This window comes from Panulirus ornatus, chromosome 15 (assembly GCF_036320965.1).
Source record: "Panulirus ornatus isolate Po-2019 chromosome 15, ASM3632096v1, whole genome shotgun sequence".
NCBI classification, from domain to species: domain Eukaryota; kingdom Metazoa; phylum Arthropoda; class Malacostraca; order Decapoda; family Palinuridae; genus Panulirus; species Panulirus ornatus.
The window spans coordinates 1,394,516-1,411,308 of record NC_092238.1 but is presented as its reverse complement, the minus strand read 5'-3'; the positions used below and the strand labels follow the sequence as shown (position 1 = coordinate 1,411,308).

The window sequence follows — 16,793 nt, the reverse complement described above, 5'->3', positions numbered from 1 at the left end:
CATTGGACAGGGAGTTTACCATCCCACGTCCCATCCTTTCGTCGGAATCCTCGTCAGTCTCGGAGGAGGATCTAGAACATAAAAGTTACGTCACAAGTGACCCAAGTCATCCTGACTGGTTTGTCAGCCAGAACCTCCCTCGGCCTCACCTGACCCTCTAGTGAATCTCGTACACAGACGGTAAGAGTTGTGTTTTGACCACACGTTAACCACAGAGTGAGTGTTGCCTGAGCGCAACCCGGGGTTATGTAACTGTAAAACTCTCACTGGTATACTTTAGTGTTGTGGTTATGTACACCCCTGGCCGGTAAGGCAATAAGTAGGTGTGTTGAATTATGTGGTACAAAGTGGCTGTATTCCGGTGTTGTGATGCTGTAGGGATCAGAGGAGGTTAAGAGTGTCTTACAGTCCTCTGGGTGTAGGATGCGTATTGGGGAAGTATGATTAAAATGTATTCTAGTGGAGATATATTACACAGTAGTATGGAAATATTCATGCAGCATGGTCAGCATCTTCAAGTTTATACGACAAGGTCTCTAAATCAATTTTGATATTTGTTATAAAACGGTGATATGTAATGATCGATTGTATGTACATTTTCTAGCACAAGCCATTTTCTATAAAGAGATTCTGTTGTCTCAAACCATCTTATGAAAGACCTCTGTTTGAACGATACAGAGGTCAAGCAAACTGTTCTAATGATATGTTTTGTCCGCAGAGTCGATGGAATGTTTTACACTCGCAGTTGGTCACCACCAGACCTCGTCACACACCCACGTCAGGCTGTCCAGCAGCGATCTGACGGTCATCATCGATGGGTCGTGATTCTGGTGGTTCCTCGCCGTTCTTCGGCGATCTTTATGACCTTGCAGCTGTGGTCATCGTTCAGCACTTACTTCGTGTCAGCAACCTATAATCCTTCCTAGATCATTCATGTTGTTCCCCACAGTCCTTGAAAAACTCATCACACACCTCCCACTCCTGCCATACTCACACATTTACCCATACGCCTTACGACTGTCACTAACGTACAAAATGCTGGTACATCAACCACGGATCCACACACAAGACACCTGAGCAAAACAGTCTTACGTCAGGTAAACACGTGAAGGTGGAAATCGATCTATGAAAATATTATATACTTGTAAAGTCTAATCCAAAGAATATAAGAGGAATAGCTACGCATGTGGAACTTGAAGCCTTTAAGTACATGGTAGGGTTTATAGTGGAAGGAAGACAGATAAACGTGTGTATCGAATCAATCCAGGACCACAGTGAACCTCACATCAGTACACATACCTTCGCTACCTGCTTCGGAGGCCAAGCAGGCTAACACAGAATGGATGTTCCTGTCCTGAGTATTGGTGATGGAATACTGAATTAGTCATACCCAGAACTCTTTTGATAGCACTCCTTTTAAGGAAGATTTCCAGGTATGTGACGGTTGAAAGGGACACAAGTTGAAGAGATGAAAACGAAAATATCTATGAGTAATTATCATGGAGAGAAATAGGAGGAAAACGAGAGAACAAAAGGTGACATAGAGTTTAAGGTAAAGGACGACTGGTACCTCTTACCAGCTGTTATATTTACCTTGAAGACTTCTCAGATCACGAATATTGACGTCATTAGCCACACAGTATGGCAGAATAAGAGAGCTTGTTCACACTCGCTAGTGTACCTTCATGTTGGCTGCATCCCACCTCTTCCTAATACTCATTTTCTTCATTCCTCTCTTTTCCCTCCCTTGCTCACTTTCACCCATCCCGAGTAGCCCTTCAAATATTGCCAACTGTATATCATGTACGTTGATAAAGAAATGAATGGTAAGGAACAAAGTAACATTACAGGATATGTAATTATTATGAAGTACTGTAATCGCTTGGATTAGAGCAACTATGATTATGCGGGGAGTTATCACACATGTTATCGCTTCAGGAAGAAAGAGCTTTTATGAGATATCGCCATTAAGAAAACACAGATATTGTCACTAGACAAACAAATTCCCAAAGGATATGTAATTATGAAAGATTAGCTGTAGAGAAAATGTAATATCGCAAACAAAATGATCAGAGATGTGGTAGCCATAGGATTTACGATACATGAGAGGATATAATGATTGGAGGAAGCATAGCATAAAAGAAAGTGAAATTGTATTTGAGATCTTTCAACAAGCATCAGAATTAGACGTAATAACCACAAGAACTGGAACAGGTGATCATCATACCCTTGGTGTTTGATTTGAACGCAAATATCTATATTAGAAAATATGGATCACCTGAAGATTCGCCCTCCGCCTTTATTTGTTCTAGGTTATGCTAGGTTAGGTTAGCTAGGGTACAAACCTAATTCAGTCCACCCTAATTAGCCTAAATAAACAGCGGTGATCTTCAAGTGTTTTTGTTTGTTGTCGTATTCTTAGGTTCATGACATCTTTAAAGACAGCTATTATCTGTATCACTCCAGCAGCCGACAGTGGTTCTCAAGTTAGTGTTGAAGGGTGAGATGCTCTGAGCGAGTGACATCCTACCTCCTCCAATTGATTTGATAATCCAGTGACTCCCTGACGTGCCAGCCACTCAGGAGTAAATGGCAGCTGCCAACATATACATGAAGCATGTTATCATTCTCGCTTGTATGCGATTCTGACATTAGACCATTTGATGCGAAAACATCCACCGAAGTTCTTTATTTTGAACTCTTTGCAGAAATTAACGTTACTGTGCATAGAGAAAACGATAGTGCAGTAGGGTCCTACGTCAGGATAGGTCGACCGAGTCAGCTGTTTAGAAATGAATGTTCGGTTTTTGCAGTTGTAGTACCTGTAAGTCTGTTACATAAGCCATGGATAATTCCAGTCCAGGAGTTCCCCCAACGTCCAGCCACAGCCGCTTCGAATTGTGTATGGTTAATAGGAAGGCCAGCACGTAGTCTTGGCCGAGAACTGTGATAGATTGGTGCGTACGTACAAACAAGAGATACGGAATTTTGTATTTCAGTTGATTATTGTAGTTGCCTTAGCGTTAAGTGGTGGATTTCCTGGACTCATTTGGTAACGAATGTATTGAGTTGCGGGAGTGTAATGTTACCAGGGTCTTGGTTGTTATCAGGAAGTACGATTCATAAAGATATTACACAAGTGAAGCTTTTGATGAGCTACTTGCTTATCCTGGTCAGACAGATCAGCAGCGCATCTTTCTTTCCATTTAAAGTGATTGCTCCATCTGATCAGATTTCTTTTTGCAAGGCCAGATCTATGTTAAATTTCAAAGTGATTATGTTAGATATCGTTCTAGGAAGGAACCTTTGTGTTAGATATCGCTATAGGGAATAATATTTGGTTCAGAAGTGAGTGACGAAGAGACAATTTGCGTCAAGTGGCACATAATGTTACTCAGCTCCCGGAACGTCCTGGCCTCAGAAAATTTGGTTAAACAAACAATTCAGTCAGCTGAGCGAGTCGTCGGTTTCCTCAGACGCAGCTTTCAGGAGAAGGATGGAGGTAAACTGATTTTGGAAAGTGGATATGATCAAGGTAGACTGGATCCTGCAGAAGTTAATATTGTACATTATACATGAAGTGTTGGATATCTCTGGCTTTTGTGACTCAGACAGTTAGTCATTCAAATGTTGGACCAACATGTTGACTCTACCCCAACAGGGTTTCGTTTCATGTTACGTCTTACACTCACCAACTCATCCTAGGAAGGAATGATGTTGGCATAGGTTGACACAGGATTCTTCAGTTTCTCAGAGAAGACGACCCGGCATTAGCAAGATAAAAAGTGATTTTCACCGGTGGATCTCTGATGATCAGAGAACAGTTTGAGATTCAAAACGCTTAATCAAGGAAATAAAAGTTGTAAAGAGATTCCAGAGTTTCGGTATAGTTTAATTCAGAGCAACAGGATGATAACTGGTCAGGTAAAAACTTCAATGCCTCTTTCTGATGAGATTGGAGGCCGGGCACTGGTTGGGTCTGTTTCATGCTCCCACGGTCATGAGTGGACGGGACTCTCTATCTGCGTCTTGTACTGCGCAGATGTGTGATGAACGGAGCAGATCAGAAACCATATGAAATGGGATGGTCATTGCTCCGTACGTTTTCTACGACACCAATCGATACAACGGACGAATAGCGCGAGCGGGATATTCCTCACCAACCAAACGCAACCTCTGCTAAATCAGCCTGACTATAACCCAACCCAAGCTAACTACCCAATCCTAAAGGAACCTAACCTAACCTAATCTATCCTATCCTTAGTTCACGCAACCTAACTTACCCTAATCGACCATGAACGTTTGTGGAAGAAAATCCCGATCCCGCTTGCCGGAGCCACGACCACTTCACTCGTCAGTGGTCATAACTGTGTTCGTCCAAAAGTCTTATCGTTATCAGCATCAACTGCACACACACACACACACGCATATATAAATATATATATATATATATATATATATATATATATATATATATATATATATATATATATATATATATATATATTTATGAACAACGACAGGCAGTTAACCAATAAGAACCATGACTACCATTGATAATGAACATTGAAATCAGGATAATAGACCAATCAGAGCATTTTATCTGATGACGGCTAAATAACAACTAAAAAATATTTTGTTGCAATATATATATATATATATATATATATATATATTTTTTTTTTTTTTTTTTTTTTTTTTTTTTTTTGCTTTGTCGCTCTCTTAAACAATTCGCCATTTCCCGCGTTAGCGAGGTAGCGTTAAGAACAGAGGACTGGGCCGTTGTGGAATATCCTCACCTGGCCCCCCTCTGTTCCCTCTTTTGGAAAATTAAAAAAAAAAAAACGAGGGGAGGATTTCCAACCTCCAGCTCCCTCCCCTTTTAGTCGCCTTCTACGACACGCAGGAATACGTGGGAAGTATTCTTAATCCCCTATCCCCAGGGATAAAATATATATATATATATATATATATATATATATATATATATATATATATATATATATATATATGCTGCAAGTATGAATTATGTATATGCGTATATGTCTGCATATGTATATATATGTATACGTTGAAATGTATAAGTATGTATATGTGCGTGTGTGGACGTGTATATATATATATATATATATATATATATATATATATATATATATATATATATATATATATATATATAAATATATATATATATATATATATATATATATATATATATATATATATATATATGAGTATGTGGGTGGGTTGGGCCATTTCGTCTGTTTCCTTGCGCTACCTCGCTGACGCGGGAGACAGCGACAATGTATAAATGAATAAATAAATGAATATATATATATATATATATATATATATATATATATATATATATATATATATATATATATATATATATATATATATATATATTTCACTTAATATCAGTACCTATAGTGTGAAATATGTCTCATTGCACGTACAAGGTATTTTCTGTTCATATTTATGAATAAATCATATATATCTGTATATAAGCTCTTAATTATGTGATTTTACGAATTTTGAATAAATAAATAAAGTACATATAATTATGTGTGTTAATTCTTCCTGCCTTCGTGCACTGGGGACGGCTACACAACCATCGTGTAGTCTGTCGTGCCGTCGTCGGCCACTGCGTGTGTGACCCGAGGGAGGATGTCAGAACCCGGAGTGTGTATGGGAGCGATGGGAATAGTGATCCTCCGTCGCGGTATTGATGGTGGATGATGGATGAGGTTGGACGAGGCATCAGCAATGGGGCAGTATAGAACGATGTTGGTCTTGTCTGGGTGTGTGTGGAGTGCTGGTGAAAAAGTGGGAGTCAGAAACTTGACGATATATTATGAGAAGAAATGCTGGGAAAGTAGATTAGCTTATGTTGTGGCCTAGGGTCATGAAGACCCGTACATACAAGTTCATGAGGTAATGCATGACCTAGCCCTTGACATAGGTCGCTACTTCCATAAATGTTGCCTCATTCTCAAATATCTGTTGCCTATTCTCAAACAAATGACAGCAAATCCCCAAGAATAATGAAATATGTCTTGCTCACTACTAAAGCCTGAGCTCAACTGATTGACCGAGACCGCCAAAGGTTAGAAGTGTACCTGTGTGTTCCATAATGGACGCGTACTGTTCCTGTACTGCAGGAAGTTAGAATTTTATCTCTGTGAATTTGCCTTTCATCTCACCTCATGAAAATATGTATTTCACATAAAGATTACTATATCTATTCATCATTATTATGATAATGATGATGGTGGGAGAGCCGCAAACTGAGTGGTCACGAGCCGCACAATGAATACCACCAAGTCTTGGGTGCTCAAGTTTCATACCTGAACTTTGCTTACCTGTCTCGTATGTCTAAACATACCTATCGTGTGTCCATTATCTGCGCCCCATAGAAAGTGAGAGGAGAGAATTCTAAATCCATTGAACGTTATGTGTGTGTGTGTGTGTGTTGACCCAGTATTTCATATATATATATATATATATATATATATATATATATATATATATATATATATATATATATATATATATATATATATATATATATATATATATATATATATATATATATATTCGACAGTGCGATGGTGTGAGAGTTTTATATACATGCTCCCTGGCCAGGTTGGAGCCGTCTGCTGGGATGTGACCAGCGACGTGATAACAACAGACGGTGTCACATAAAACTTAAATGTGAGTGAATACTGGCTTTCTGAGTTTGCAAGAAACTTGTATCAACGTAGTTATCATTGTGATAAGTTCAAAGGAGAAGAGATTGTAGAGGTGACCGAAAGTAGAATACTTAGGAGTGTTTTTATATGGTTTCTTGTCTTGGTGACCTGGGCAATGCCTGGCCTGGCCCATTTGGCTGTCAGTGACACCCACATTATTATCTATAACCGGCCTATTTCAGCTTCCGTTTGGCTGCATCTTATTCCGTAACAAATACGATTTAAATAGTCTATTGGAAAGTAACCTGTTTAACTGCTCACAGTTTCACCTTCACGTATATATTTAGGGTATTTGTGCTGTTAGGATTTCTGAGACTCGTAAAGAGATTTACAGAGTTGTGATCATGCCATAGAAAATTTAGATTTGTAGCGTAATGGCTTCGCCTTCCTAAATATTGAAAACAAAGAAAGTGTTTTCCCAGTTTATCCCCCACAGAAGTTACGGAATTTATATGCAATCCACAGATCTGTTATTTGGAGCACTCTGATAAATATCACTTAGCTTACAAATCAGTATTGAGATTAGATTTGTGGAAAAAATATTTTGTAACATCTATGGGCCATAAAAAGTGAAATTGCCAAAAACTAATAGTGATTCCTTCAGAAGGTGATTTGTAACATCTTTCTGTGATATGGAAGTAACACTCCATAGAGTTGGCAGGTTGTTGAAGCAGAGGAAAATGATAGAGAAATAAAATATATAAGAATTTCTTCTGATGGTTGGTTCACTTATTCCTTTTAGACCATTCAAGCAAGGGATCAGACACATTGGGCATTAATCGTTGCAAGTACATTTTTGGTGAGGCAAAGCGTTTCTCTATTCAAAGGAAGTGCGACAACCTCTCGTCATCCACTGATTGGTCTCTCTGGTTTTTAGCTAACAAATTGCTCCACCTTTCCTGCATTTTTTTATTCTGACTACTTTTGCTGTCTACTCCATAGACAAAGCATCTCTGTGGTTCTTGTTTATCCCCACTGATGACTAACATTCCTTTCTCGCTGATGCTACTCTTAGTAATCTCATGCTCCTCCCCGTAATCTCTTTTTGAACTGTCCATAAAGCACTTCTGTCTTTGAAGACAAGCAAAGCTTATGGTCCTGATGTCACCCATCCCTGTGCATTGAAAGGGTGTGTCGCTGAACTCGCACCAACACTTGTATATCTATTCCATGTCTATTTGAAAACCTGACCTCATCCCTTTTCCTGGGTGCATGCATTGGTAAATCCCATCCTTAAGAAGGGTGACTATTCTAACCCCTCTATCATTCTGTTACTTTGACATCTACCACTTCCAAAGTCTTTGAATCCCTCCTCAGCTCCTGTATTCCCCGATTTCTTGAATCTCACAGTCTTCTTCCTGATCACTAGTATGGCTTCCAGAAGGCAAGATCCACTGGAGGTATTCTTTTGTATTCTACAAATGTCTGGTCATCAACCCTTGAGCATTTGGGGGAATCCTGTTTAGTTTTCCTTGATATATCCAAAGCTTTTGACAGGGTTTAGCATTGGGGCCTCATCTCAAAGCTCCGCTCATTTGGCTTCCTTTCCTTGCTTTGTTGTTTCATGTCTAATTTCCTCTCTGGCCAGTCTGTCTCCGTGGTAGTTCATGGATCTGCCTCTTCCCCATTCTCCATCAACACTGCTGTCCTTCAAGGTTCTGTTATGTCTCCAACACTTTTTCTCCTTTTTATTAATGATTTCCTTTCTACTAGAAATAACTGAATGCACTCATATGCTAATGAATCAATACTACATTCCTTAAGAACCTTCAATTCTGCTCCTTCTTTTCTCACTTGATCTGCATCTTGTCTTAATGCAGCATCCTTGATAAACTCTGACTTGGACAGGATATCTCAGTGCGATAGACAAAATCTAGTTAAGTTTAATGCTTTCAAGACCCAGTTTCTGCCCATCTCTATCAAAAATTCCTCAACTTTCCTCTCTCTCTCTCTCTCTCTCTCTCTCTCTCTCTCTCTCTCTCTCTCTCTCTCTCAGTGAAAATAGTTGGTATTATTGTAAGATCCACTCAATCATGAAAACTCTACATTATGGAAATAGCTAATTTTGCCTTTCAAGAAACTGCGTCCTGCTTAGATGTCAAAATTTCTTTTCTTATGAACAGTTGCATCATTTATACAATAAATTGCTCCCTCCTTGTATGGAGTACTGCTCTCACATTGGTGCTTCTAGCTGTTCAACATTACTCGACAGAATGGAGTTGAAAGTGGTCTTACTTATCAACTCTCCCAGACTAACTACAAAACTTGACCCACTTGCCCGATGCTGCAGTGTTTGTTCGCTTTTCCATTTCTATAGATATTACTTTGGTTTTTGGCCCTGAGAGCTGGCTGCTTGTGTGCCTACACTACTAGCTAGACCATATAACAAGCTGCTGTGTCACATGATTACTGCGTGGTCATTAGCAGCTTAAGGGTTGGCCATTTTGATGACTGTTTCTTTCCTTACCCCTCAAAGCTTTGGAACTCTCCATCCTCTCATGTCTTTGACAATGAATATGACCGGGCACTTTCTAAAAGATGCTTTTCACTTTTTCTAAAATTTATAGATACTTTCCTTTGTGTCTTCTTTTTCCTTTCATTAAGCTCTCCATACTTCAATTAGGGCCTATGCTTGATGTGGAATTTTTTCTGAGACTGGAGCCTCTAATGTAAAAAAAAAATCGGTCACCATCTTTTTTGCAGTTTTTTTTGCTGAATTTCATTAACATTTTATTACTTTTATGTATCATAATTACTGGAATGGAGTGAGAATATTTCCTCATGGCACATGTGATGTCCATATGATTTTTGTCCCATTGCATTACATGCTGGATTTTTGAACCATTCTCCATTTCCCAACCATTGCATTCAGTTTGGTTTTATTTCTGTCATTTTTCATTATATTTTGGTTATTACTCTTATTATCATTATTATTGATATTATTATCATTAACCTTATCACAATCAAGAAGGCTAAGGACAGCCTGATAGTGTTACACTGCATTGTCAAAATTATGATGCTACAAGTTTCTTATGAATTTGTTTCCATTTCGTTAAAACTCTTCCCATATCTTTCTTTTTTGCTAACTTTTGTTATATTTCCCTCTGCGCTATTCTCCATTTCCCACATAAGTTGCTTGAATTTATTAGATTTTGCAACCAGTACAACGAGTCTGTGGTGAAGCAGCATTGTTGGTCCTCAGATCATTTAGGCTTTTTGATACCACAGTCCATGGTATAAGTACCCTATACCACTTAGCATTTGGAATACATTTTCTCACATATATATATATTTTTTTTTATTTTTTTTTTTTGCTTTGTCGCTGTCTCCCGCATTTGCGAGGTAGCGCAAGGAAACAGACGAAAGAAATGGCCCAACTCACCCCCATACACATGTATATACATACGTCCACACACGCAAATGTACATACCTACACAGCTTTCCATGGTTTACCCCAGACGCTTCACATGCCCTGATTCAATCCACTGACAGCACGTCAACCCCGGTATACCACATCGATCCAATTCACTCTATTCCTTGCCCTCCTTTCACCCTCCTGCATGTTATTCCTTGCCCTCCTTTCACCCTCCTGCATGTTCAGGCCCCGATCACACAAAATCTTTTTCACTCCATCTTTCCACCTCCAATTTGGTCTCCCACTTCTCCTCGTTCCCTCCACCTCCGACACATATATCCTGTTTGTCAATCTTTCCTCACTCATTCTCTCCATGTGCCCAAACCATTTCAAAACACCCTCTTCTGCTCTCTTAACCACGCTCTTTTTATTTCCACACATCTCTCTCACTCTTACGTTACTTACTCGATCAAACCACCTCACACCACACATTGTCCTCAAACATCTCATTTCCAGCACATCCATCCTCCTGCGCACAACTCTATCCATAGCCCACGAATCGCAACCATACAACATTGTTGGAACCACTGTTCCTTCAAACATACCCATTTTTGCTTTCCGAGATAATGTTCTTGACTTCCACACATTCTTCAAGGCCCCCAGAATTTTCGCCCCCTCCCCCACCCTATGATCCACTTCCGCTTCCATGGTTCCATCTGCTGCCAGATCCACTCCCAGATATCTAAAACACTTTACTTCCTCCAGTTTTTCTCCATTCAAACTTACCTCCCAATTGACTTGACCCTCAACCCTACTGTACCTAATAACCTTGCTCTTATTCACATTTACTCTTAACTTTCTTCTTTCACACACTTTACCAAACTCAGTCACCAGCTTCTGCAGTTTCTCACATGAATCAGCCACCAGTGCTGTATCATCAGCGAACAACAACTGACTCACTTCCCAAGGTCTCTCATCCCCAACAGACTTCATACTTGCCCCTCTTTCCAAAACTCTTGCATTTACCTCCCTAACAACCCCATCCATAAACAAATTAAACAACCATGGAGACATCACACACCCCTGCCGCAAACCTACATTCACTGAGAACCAATCACTTTCCTCTCTTCCTACACGTACACATGCCTTACATCCTCGATAAAAACTTTTCACTGCTTCTAACAACTTGCCTCCCACACCATATATTCTTAATATATATTTTTTTTTAATTCTTCTGTAGGTGGTGTGATACAACGGTTTTGGTATATGAAGGTAGTAAGCTGAACTGTTATAGGGCCTGAAAGTTTACATTGTGGTACTTTTCATTTTAGTAATGTCTTTAGTCTGTAATGGCTTTAGGGATTTTAATCGTTCACCGGGAAGCATTCCTCATTGAGTTTTCTCTTTGCTGTGTGAATTAGCTCTCCTTTTTGTACTTTTCAGTTCTTGTAGACATTCTTAAAAGAGCTTTTTCTTTTAATGCTTTGCCCTCCATGAAGGTTGATGTTAACACTCAATATTATTCCACTTTGTAGATATGAATATTGATTGTTACACTGAATTAAATTTCCAGATGAAATGCTTGCTTTTGCTACTTCTTTTCACTGGCGTTATCACTATTAGTGCACGAGCACAAGAATATGAAGATAATGATTTTGCTGAGTTTGAAGTATTTGAAGAAGAGGAAGAAGTGATTGATGAAGAGGATGAGGATCAAGTGAATGAAGAAGGACTGTCTCGTGGAGGAGGGAGGCAAGATGGTGGTGGGACTCCGGCTGGATCAAGAATGGATGTAGAGGATGAAGAGGAGGCAGTTGTTGAGGTGAGACCATCTACTTTTGAAAAGAAGTGACAGAGAGAGAAGAGCATCATGATGTGTGTCCATAGTATGTAGGGAAGGTTATGCATGTGTTTCTTGCTGCCTGGCAGGAAAAGACAGATATAGGTAAGCTGTGTTCAGAGTAGATTCATCTACTTAAATGAGTACCTTTGCATTGCCATATTTTTTCCTTTATTTTTGTTGTCACCTGGCCCAATTCTCTGTTCCTTCTTTTGGAAAAAAAAAAAAAAAAAGAGAGGCCCAGTCCTCTGTTCTTAACGCTACCTCGCTAATGCGGGAAATGGCGAATAGTTTGAAAAAAAAAAAAAAAAAAAAAAATTTTTGTTGTCATGTTTTTGATTCTTACCAACACTGGCCACTCTTTTTGCTTGTACATTCATGATTTTTTTCCTTGTGAATCGCTTTCCTCTTGAATATCTATCGTTTTAGCTTGTTTTTCAACTGTACTTCCCCATTATCACATTCTGTAGTCCCTTCTCAAATTCTTCATGCATCTGTGCAGAATATAAGGATGGCTTATACACACCTGTATGTGTAAAAGTAGAGAAAAGTCCCAAAATCTGAATTAAGATTGAGAGAGAAACATTTCAGAAAGTACTCATGTTTTCATTATTAACTGCTGGTGAATAACACAAAACATATATAGAAATGTGCTGAGAGGTGCAACTGGAATGATGTCTGATCATTATCTTGTGGAGGCGAAGGTGAAGATTTGTAGGGGTTTTCAGAAAAGAAGAGAGAATGTTGGGGTGAAGAGAGTAAGTGAGCTTGGGAAGGAGACTTGTGTGAGGAAGTACCAGGAGAGAATGAGTACAGAATGGAAAAAGGTGAGAACAAAGGAGGTAAGGGGTGTGGGGGAGGAATGGGATGTATTTAGGGAAGCAGTGATGGCTTGCGCAAAAGATGCTTGTGGCATGAGAAGCGTGGGAGGTGGGTTGATTGGAAAGGGTAGTGAGTGGTGGGATGAAGAAGTAAGATCATTAGTGAAAGAGAAGAGAGAGGCATTTGGACGATTTTTGCAGGGAAAAAATGCAAATGAGTGGGAGATGTATAAAAGAAAGAGGCAGAAGGTCAAGAGAAAGGTGCAAAAGGTGAAAAAGAGGGCAAATGAGAGTTGGGGTGAGAGAGTATCATTGAATTTTAGGGAGAATAAAAAGATGTTTTGGAAGGAGTAAATAAAGTGCGTAAAACAAGGGAGCAAATGGGAACTTCAGTGAAGGGAGCTAATGGGGAGGTGATAACAAGTAGTGGTGATGTGAGAAGGAGATGGTGTGAGTATTTTGAAGGTTTGTTGAATGTGTTTGATGATAGAGTGGCAGATATAGGGTGTGTTGGCCGAGGTGGTGAGCAGAGTGAGAGGGTTAGGGAAAATGATTTGGTAAACAGAGAAGAGGTAGTGAAGGCTTTGCGGAAGATGAAAGCCGGCAAGGCAGCAGGTTTGGATGGTATTGCAGTGGAATCTATTAAAAATGGGGGTGACTGTATTGTTGACTGGTTGGTAAGGTTATTTAATGTATGTATGATTCATGGTGAGGTGCCTGAGGATTGGTGAAATGCTTGCATAGTGCCATTGTACAAAGGCAAAGGGGATAAGAGTGAGTGATCAAATTACAGAGGTATAAGTTTGTTGAGTATTCCTGGTAAATTATGTGGGAGGGTATTGATTGAGAGGGTGAAGGCATGTACAGAGCATCAGATTGGGGAAGAGCAGTGTGGTTTTAGAAGTGGTAGAGGATGTGTGGATCAGGTGTTTGCTTTGAAGAATGTATGTGAGAAATACTTAGAAAAGCAAATGGATTTGTATGTAGCATTTATGGATCGGAGAAGGCTTCTGATAGAGTTGATAGAGATGCTCTGTGGAAGGTATTAAGAATATATGGTGTGGGAGGCAAGTTGTTAGAAGCAGTAAAAAGTTTTTATCGAGGATGTAAGGCATGTGTACGTGTAGGAAGAGAGGAAAGTGATTGGTTCTCAGTGAATGTAGGTTTGCGGCAGGTGTGTGTGATGTCTCCATGGTTGTTTAATTTGTTTATGGATGGAGTTGTTAGGGAGGTAAATGCAAGAGTTTTGGAAAGAGGGGCAAGTATGAAGTCTGTTGTGGATGAGAGAGCTTGGGAAGTGAGTCAGTTGTTGTTCGCTGATGATACAGCGCTGGTGGCTGATTCATGTGAGAAACTGCAGAAGCTGGTGACTGAGTTTGGTAAAGTGTGTGAAAGAAGAAAGTTAAGAGTAAATGTGAATAAGAGCAAGGTTATTAGGTACAGTAGGGTTGAGGGTCAAGTCAAATGGGAGGTAAGTTTGAATGGAGAAAAACTGGAGGAAGTAAAGTGTTTTAGATATCTGGGAGTGGATCTGGCAGCGGATGGAACCATGGAAGCGGAAGTGAATCATAGGGTGGGGGACGGGGCGAAAATTCTGGGAGCCTTGAGGAATGTTTGGAAGTCAAGAAAATTATCTCGGAAAGCAAAAATGGGTATGTTTGAAGGAATAGTGGTTCCAACAATGTTGTATGGTTGCGAGGCATGGGCTATGGATAGAGTTGTGTGCAGGAGGGTGGATGTGCTGGAAATGAGATGTTTGAGGACAATATGTGGTATGAGGTGGTTTGATCAAGTAAGTAATGTAAGGGTAAGAAAGATGTGTGGAAATAAAAAGAGTGTGGTTGAGAGAGCAGAAGAGGGTGTTTTGAAATGGTTTGGTCACATGGAGAGAATGAGTGAGGAAAGATTGACCAAGAGGATATATGTGTCAGAGGTAGAGGGAAAGAGGAGAAGTGGGAGACCAAATTGGAGGTGGAAAGATGGAGTGAAAAAGATTTTGAGTGATCGGGGCCTGAACATGCAGGAGGGTGAAAGGCGTGCAAGGAATAGAGTGAATTGGAACGATGTGGTATACCGGGGTCGACGTGCTGTCAATGGATTGAGCCAGGGCATGTGAAGCATATGGGGTAAACCATGGAAAGTTCTGTGGGGCCTGGATGTGGAAAGGGAGCTGTGGTTTCGGTGCATTATTACATGACAGCTAGAGACTGAATGTGAACAAATGGGGCCTTTGTTGTCTTTTCCTAGCGCTACCTCACACACAAGAGGGGGGGGAGGGGGTTGTTATTCCATGTGTGGCGAGGTGGCAATGGAATAGATAAAGCCAGACAGTATGAATTATGTACATGTGTATATATGTGTATGTCTGTGTGTGTATATATGTGTATGTCTGTGTGTGTATATATGTGTATGTCTGTGTGTGTATATATATGTATACATTGAAATGTATAGGTATGTATATTTGCGTGTGTGGACGTGTATGTATATACATGTGTATGTGAGTGGGTTGGGCCATTCTTCCGTCTGTTTCCTTGCACTACCTCGCTAACGCGGGAGACAGCGACAAAGCAAAATGAATAAATAAAATATTTAGAAATATGATATATAATGTAATGCAATATAATGGTCATATGTAATGTTTGTGGGGGCCTTTATACTTGCCTATTATTATATCATCTGAAATGATGTCTGTACAAAACATTCAAAGAGCATTACCCTCAGCTCTCCCCATTTAAGCTTAGAAAAGTTCCAGTATTCAGTACAATTTATATATGGATAATTCACTTAGTTTCCTCACACATTTTACTGTTTGTTCATTATTGTCTGCAGGATGAAGATGAGAATGATGAATTTAGTCATTTTCACGATGAGGAAGAATTTATTGGGTTTGACAGTGAGAGGCCCCAGGGAGCACGTGTACCTAAAACACAAGAGGAGCCGAAGATTACTATTGCCAATGTAGGTATAGCACCTAGACTTTGAAATATGTTGTATAGAATCCAGCATTATACTGACTATATATGAGATGGTATATCAGATCACCAAGCAGATTATACTGAGAGAGAAATTTAAGATTGGTTGATATGTAGTGAAGAAAGTGCTAATGAGTCCATTAGATTTTTTGCTGTGTTTTATGCCAATGAGGATATCAAGAGGATCATCTGCTAATGAAAGATACACTTACCTCATATTTTGATTTTACAGGTTCCACTTCATCTCCGGAGCAACTGGGATAGTTTCTACTTAGAGATGCTAATGATTGCTGGACTTGTTGTTTATTTCATCAACTTTATTGTGGGCAAATCTAAGAACCAAAAACTGGCAAATGCATGGTATAATTCCCATAAGAATCTCCTTGAGCAGAATTTTGCCCTTGTTGGTAAGTTAATACCAAAATTTTATGGGAAAGTTTACTGGCTGATTTGTGAGGAAGCCCCACATGAAATGCTACAGTGATGATGATAAATCAGTCTTCCCATTTCTAGGTCTAGAAAGACCCACATTAAGCCTAAGGGCACTAAGTTCTTATCTTGTAGCACAAAAAGTAATAGCCTCTCAGTATCACTTATATCAACTCATGGAAACTTGATAACCATTCGCATCTGGTTCAACTATGGGAAGGATTGACATTATCAAGACAGGAGCTTGGCAGACCATCAACCATATATAACTCAGAGATGCCAGTTGTAATACAGTAATATAAAGGAAAACTTAATTTTGGATTGATGTTCACGGACTAATAGTAGCTCAGGAAGAGTGTAATGTTGTAAGTGTTGACTCTGGAGAGCGTGTGGTGCAGTTGAATAATAAGTGTTTGGTTTCTTTGATGTGGTAATTGAATCATGGGTATGAAGGGTAAGTTGAAGTAAGTTGAATCAGTGTTTGTAGTGTTGTATGGGTGGATGATGTCCAGTGCAAAGATGAGAAAGTATGAATCATGAATGCCTGGAAAGTGTTGATTTAGGTGTACTTGTGTGTCTATTAAGGTGGTATTGAAGACTGTGTTAGGATGGTGATTGTTT

At 39.5% G+C, this 16,793-nt stretch overlaps 2 protein-coding genes across 2 annotated transcripts in view; both read left to right on the top strand.

Moving 5' to 3' along the window:
- Positions 1-4,942, top strand: part of LOC139753650 (uncharacterized) — a 26,943-nt gene extending 22,001 nt beyond the window's left edge. The window contains exons 10-11 of the mRNA XM_071670263.1: positions 1-180; positions 719-4,942. The exon at positions 1-180 is cut by the window's left edge and continues 82 nt beyond it. Coding sequence (XP_071526364.1) covers positions 1-161 — 161 coding nt within the window. The 3' untranslated portion in view covers positions 162-180; positions 719-4,942. The remainder of the gene's footprint in view (positions 181-718) is intronic.
- Positions 4,943-6,627: 1,685 nt separating this feature from the next.
- LOC139753648 (PAT complex subunit CCDC47) overlaps positions 6,628-16,793 on the top strand; it is a 26,062-nt gene continuing 15,896 nt past the window's right edge. The window contains exons 1-4 of the mRNA XM_071670261.1: positions 6,628-6,717; positions 11,684-11,932; positions 15,601-15,729; positions 15,976-16,150. Coding sequence (XP_071526362.1) covers positions 11,684-11,932; positions 15,601-15,729; positions 15,976-16,150 — 553 coding nt within the window. The 5' untranslated portion in view covers positions 6,628-6,717. The remainder of the gene's footprint in view (positions 6,718-11,683; positions 11,933-15,600; positions 15,730-15,975; positions 16,151-16,793) is intronic.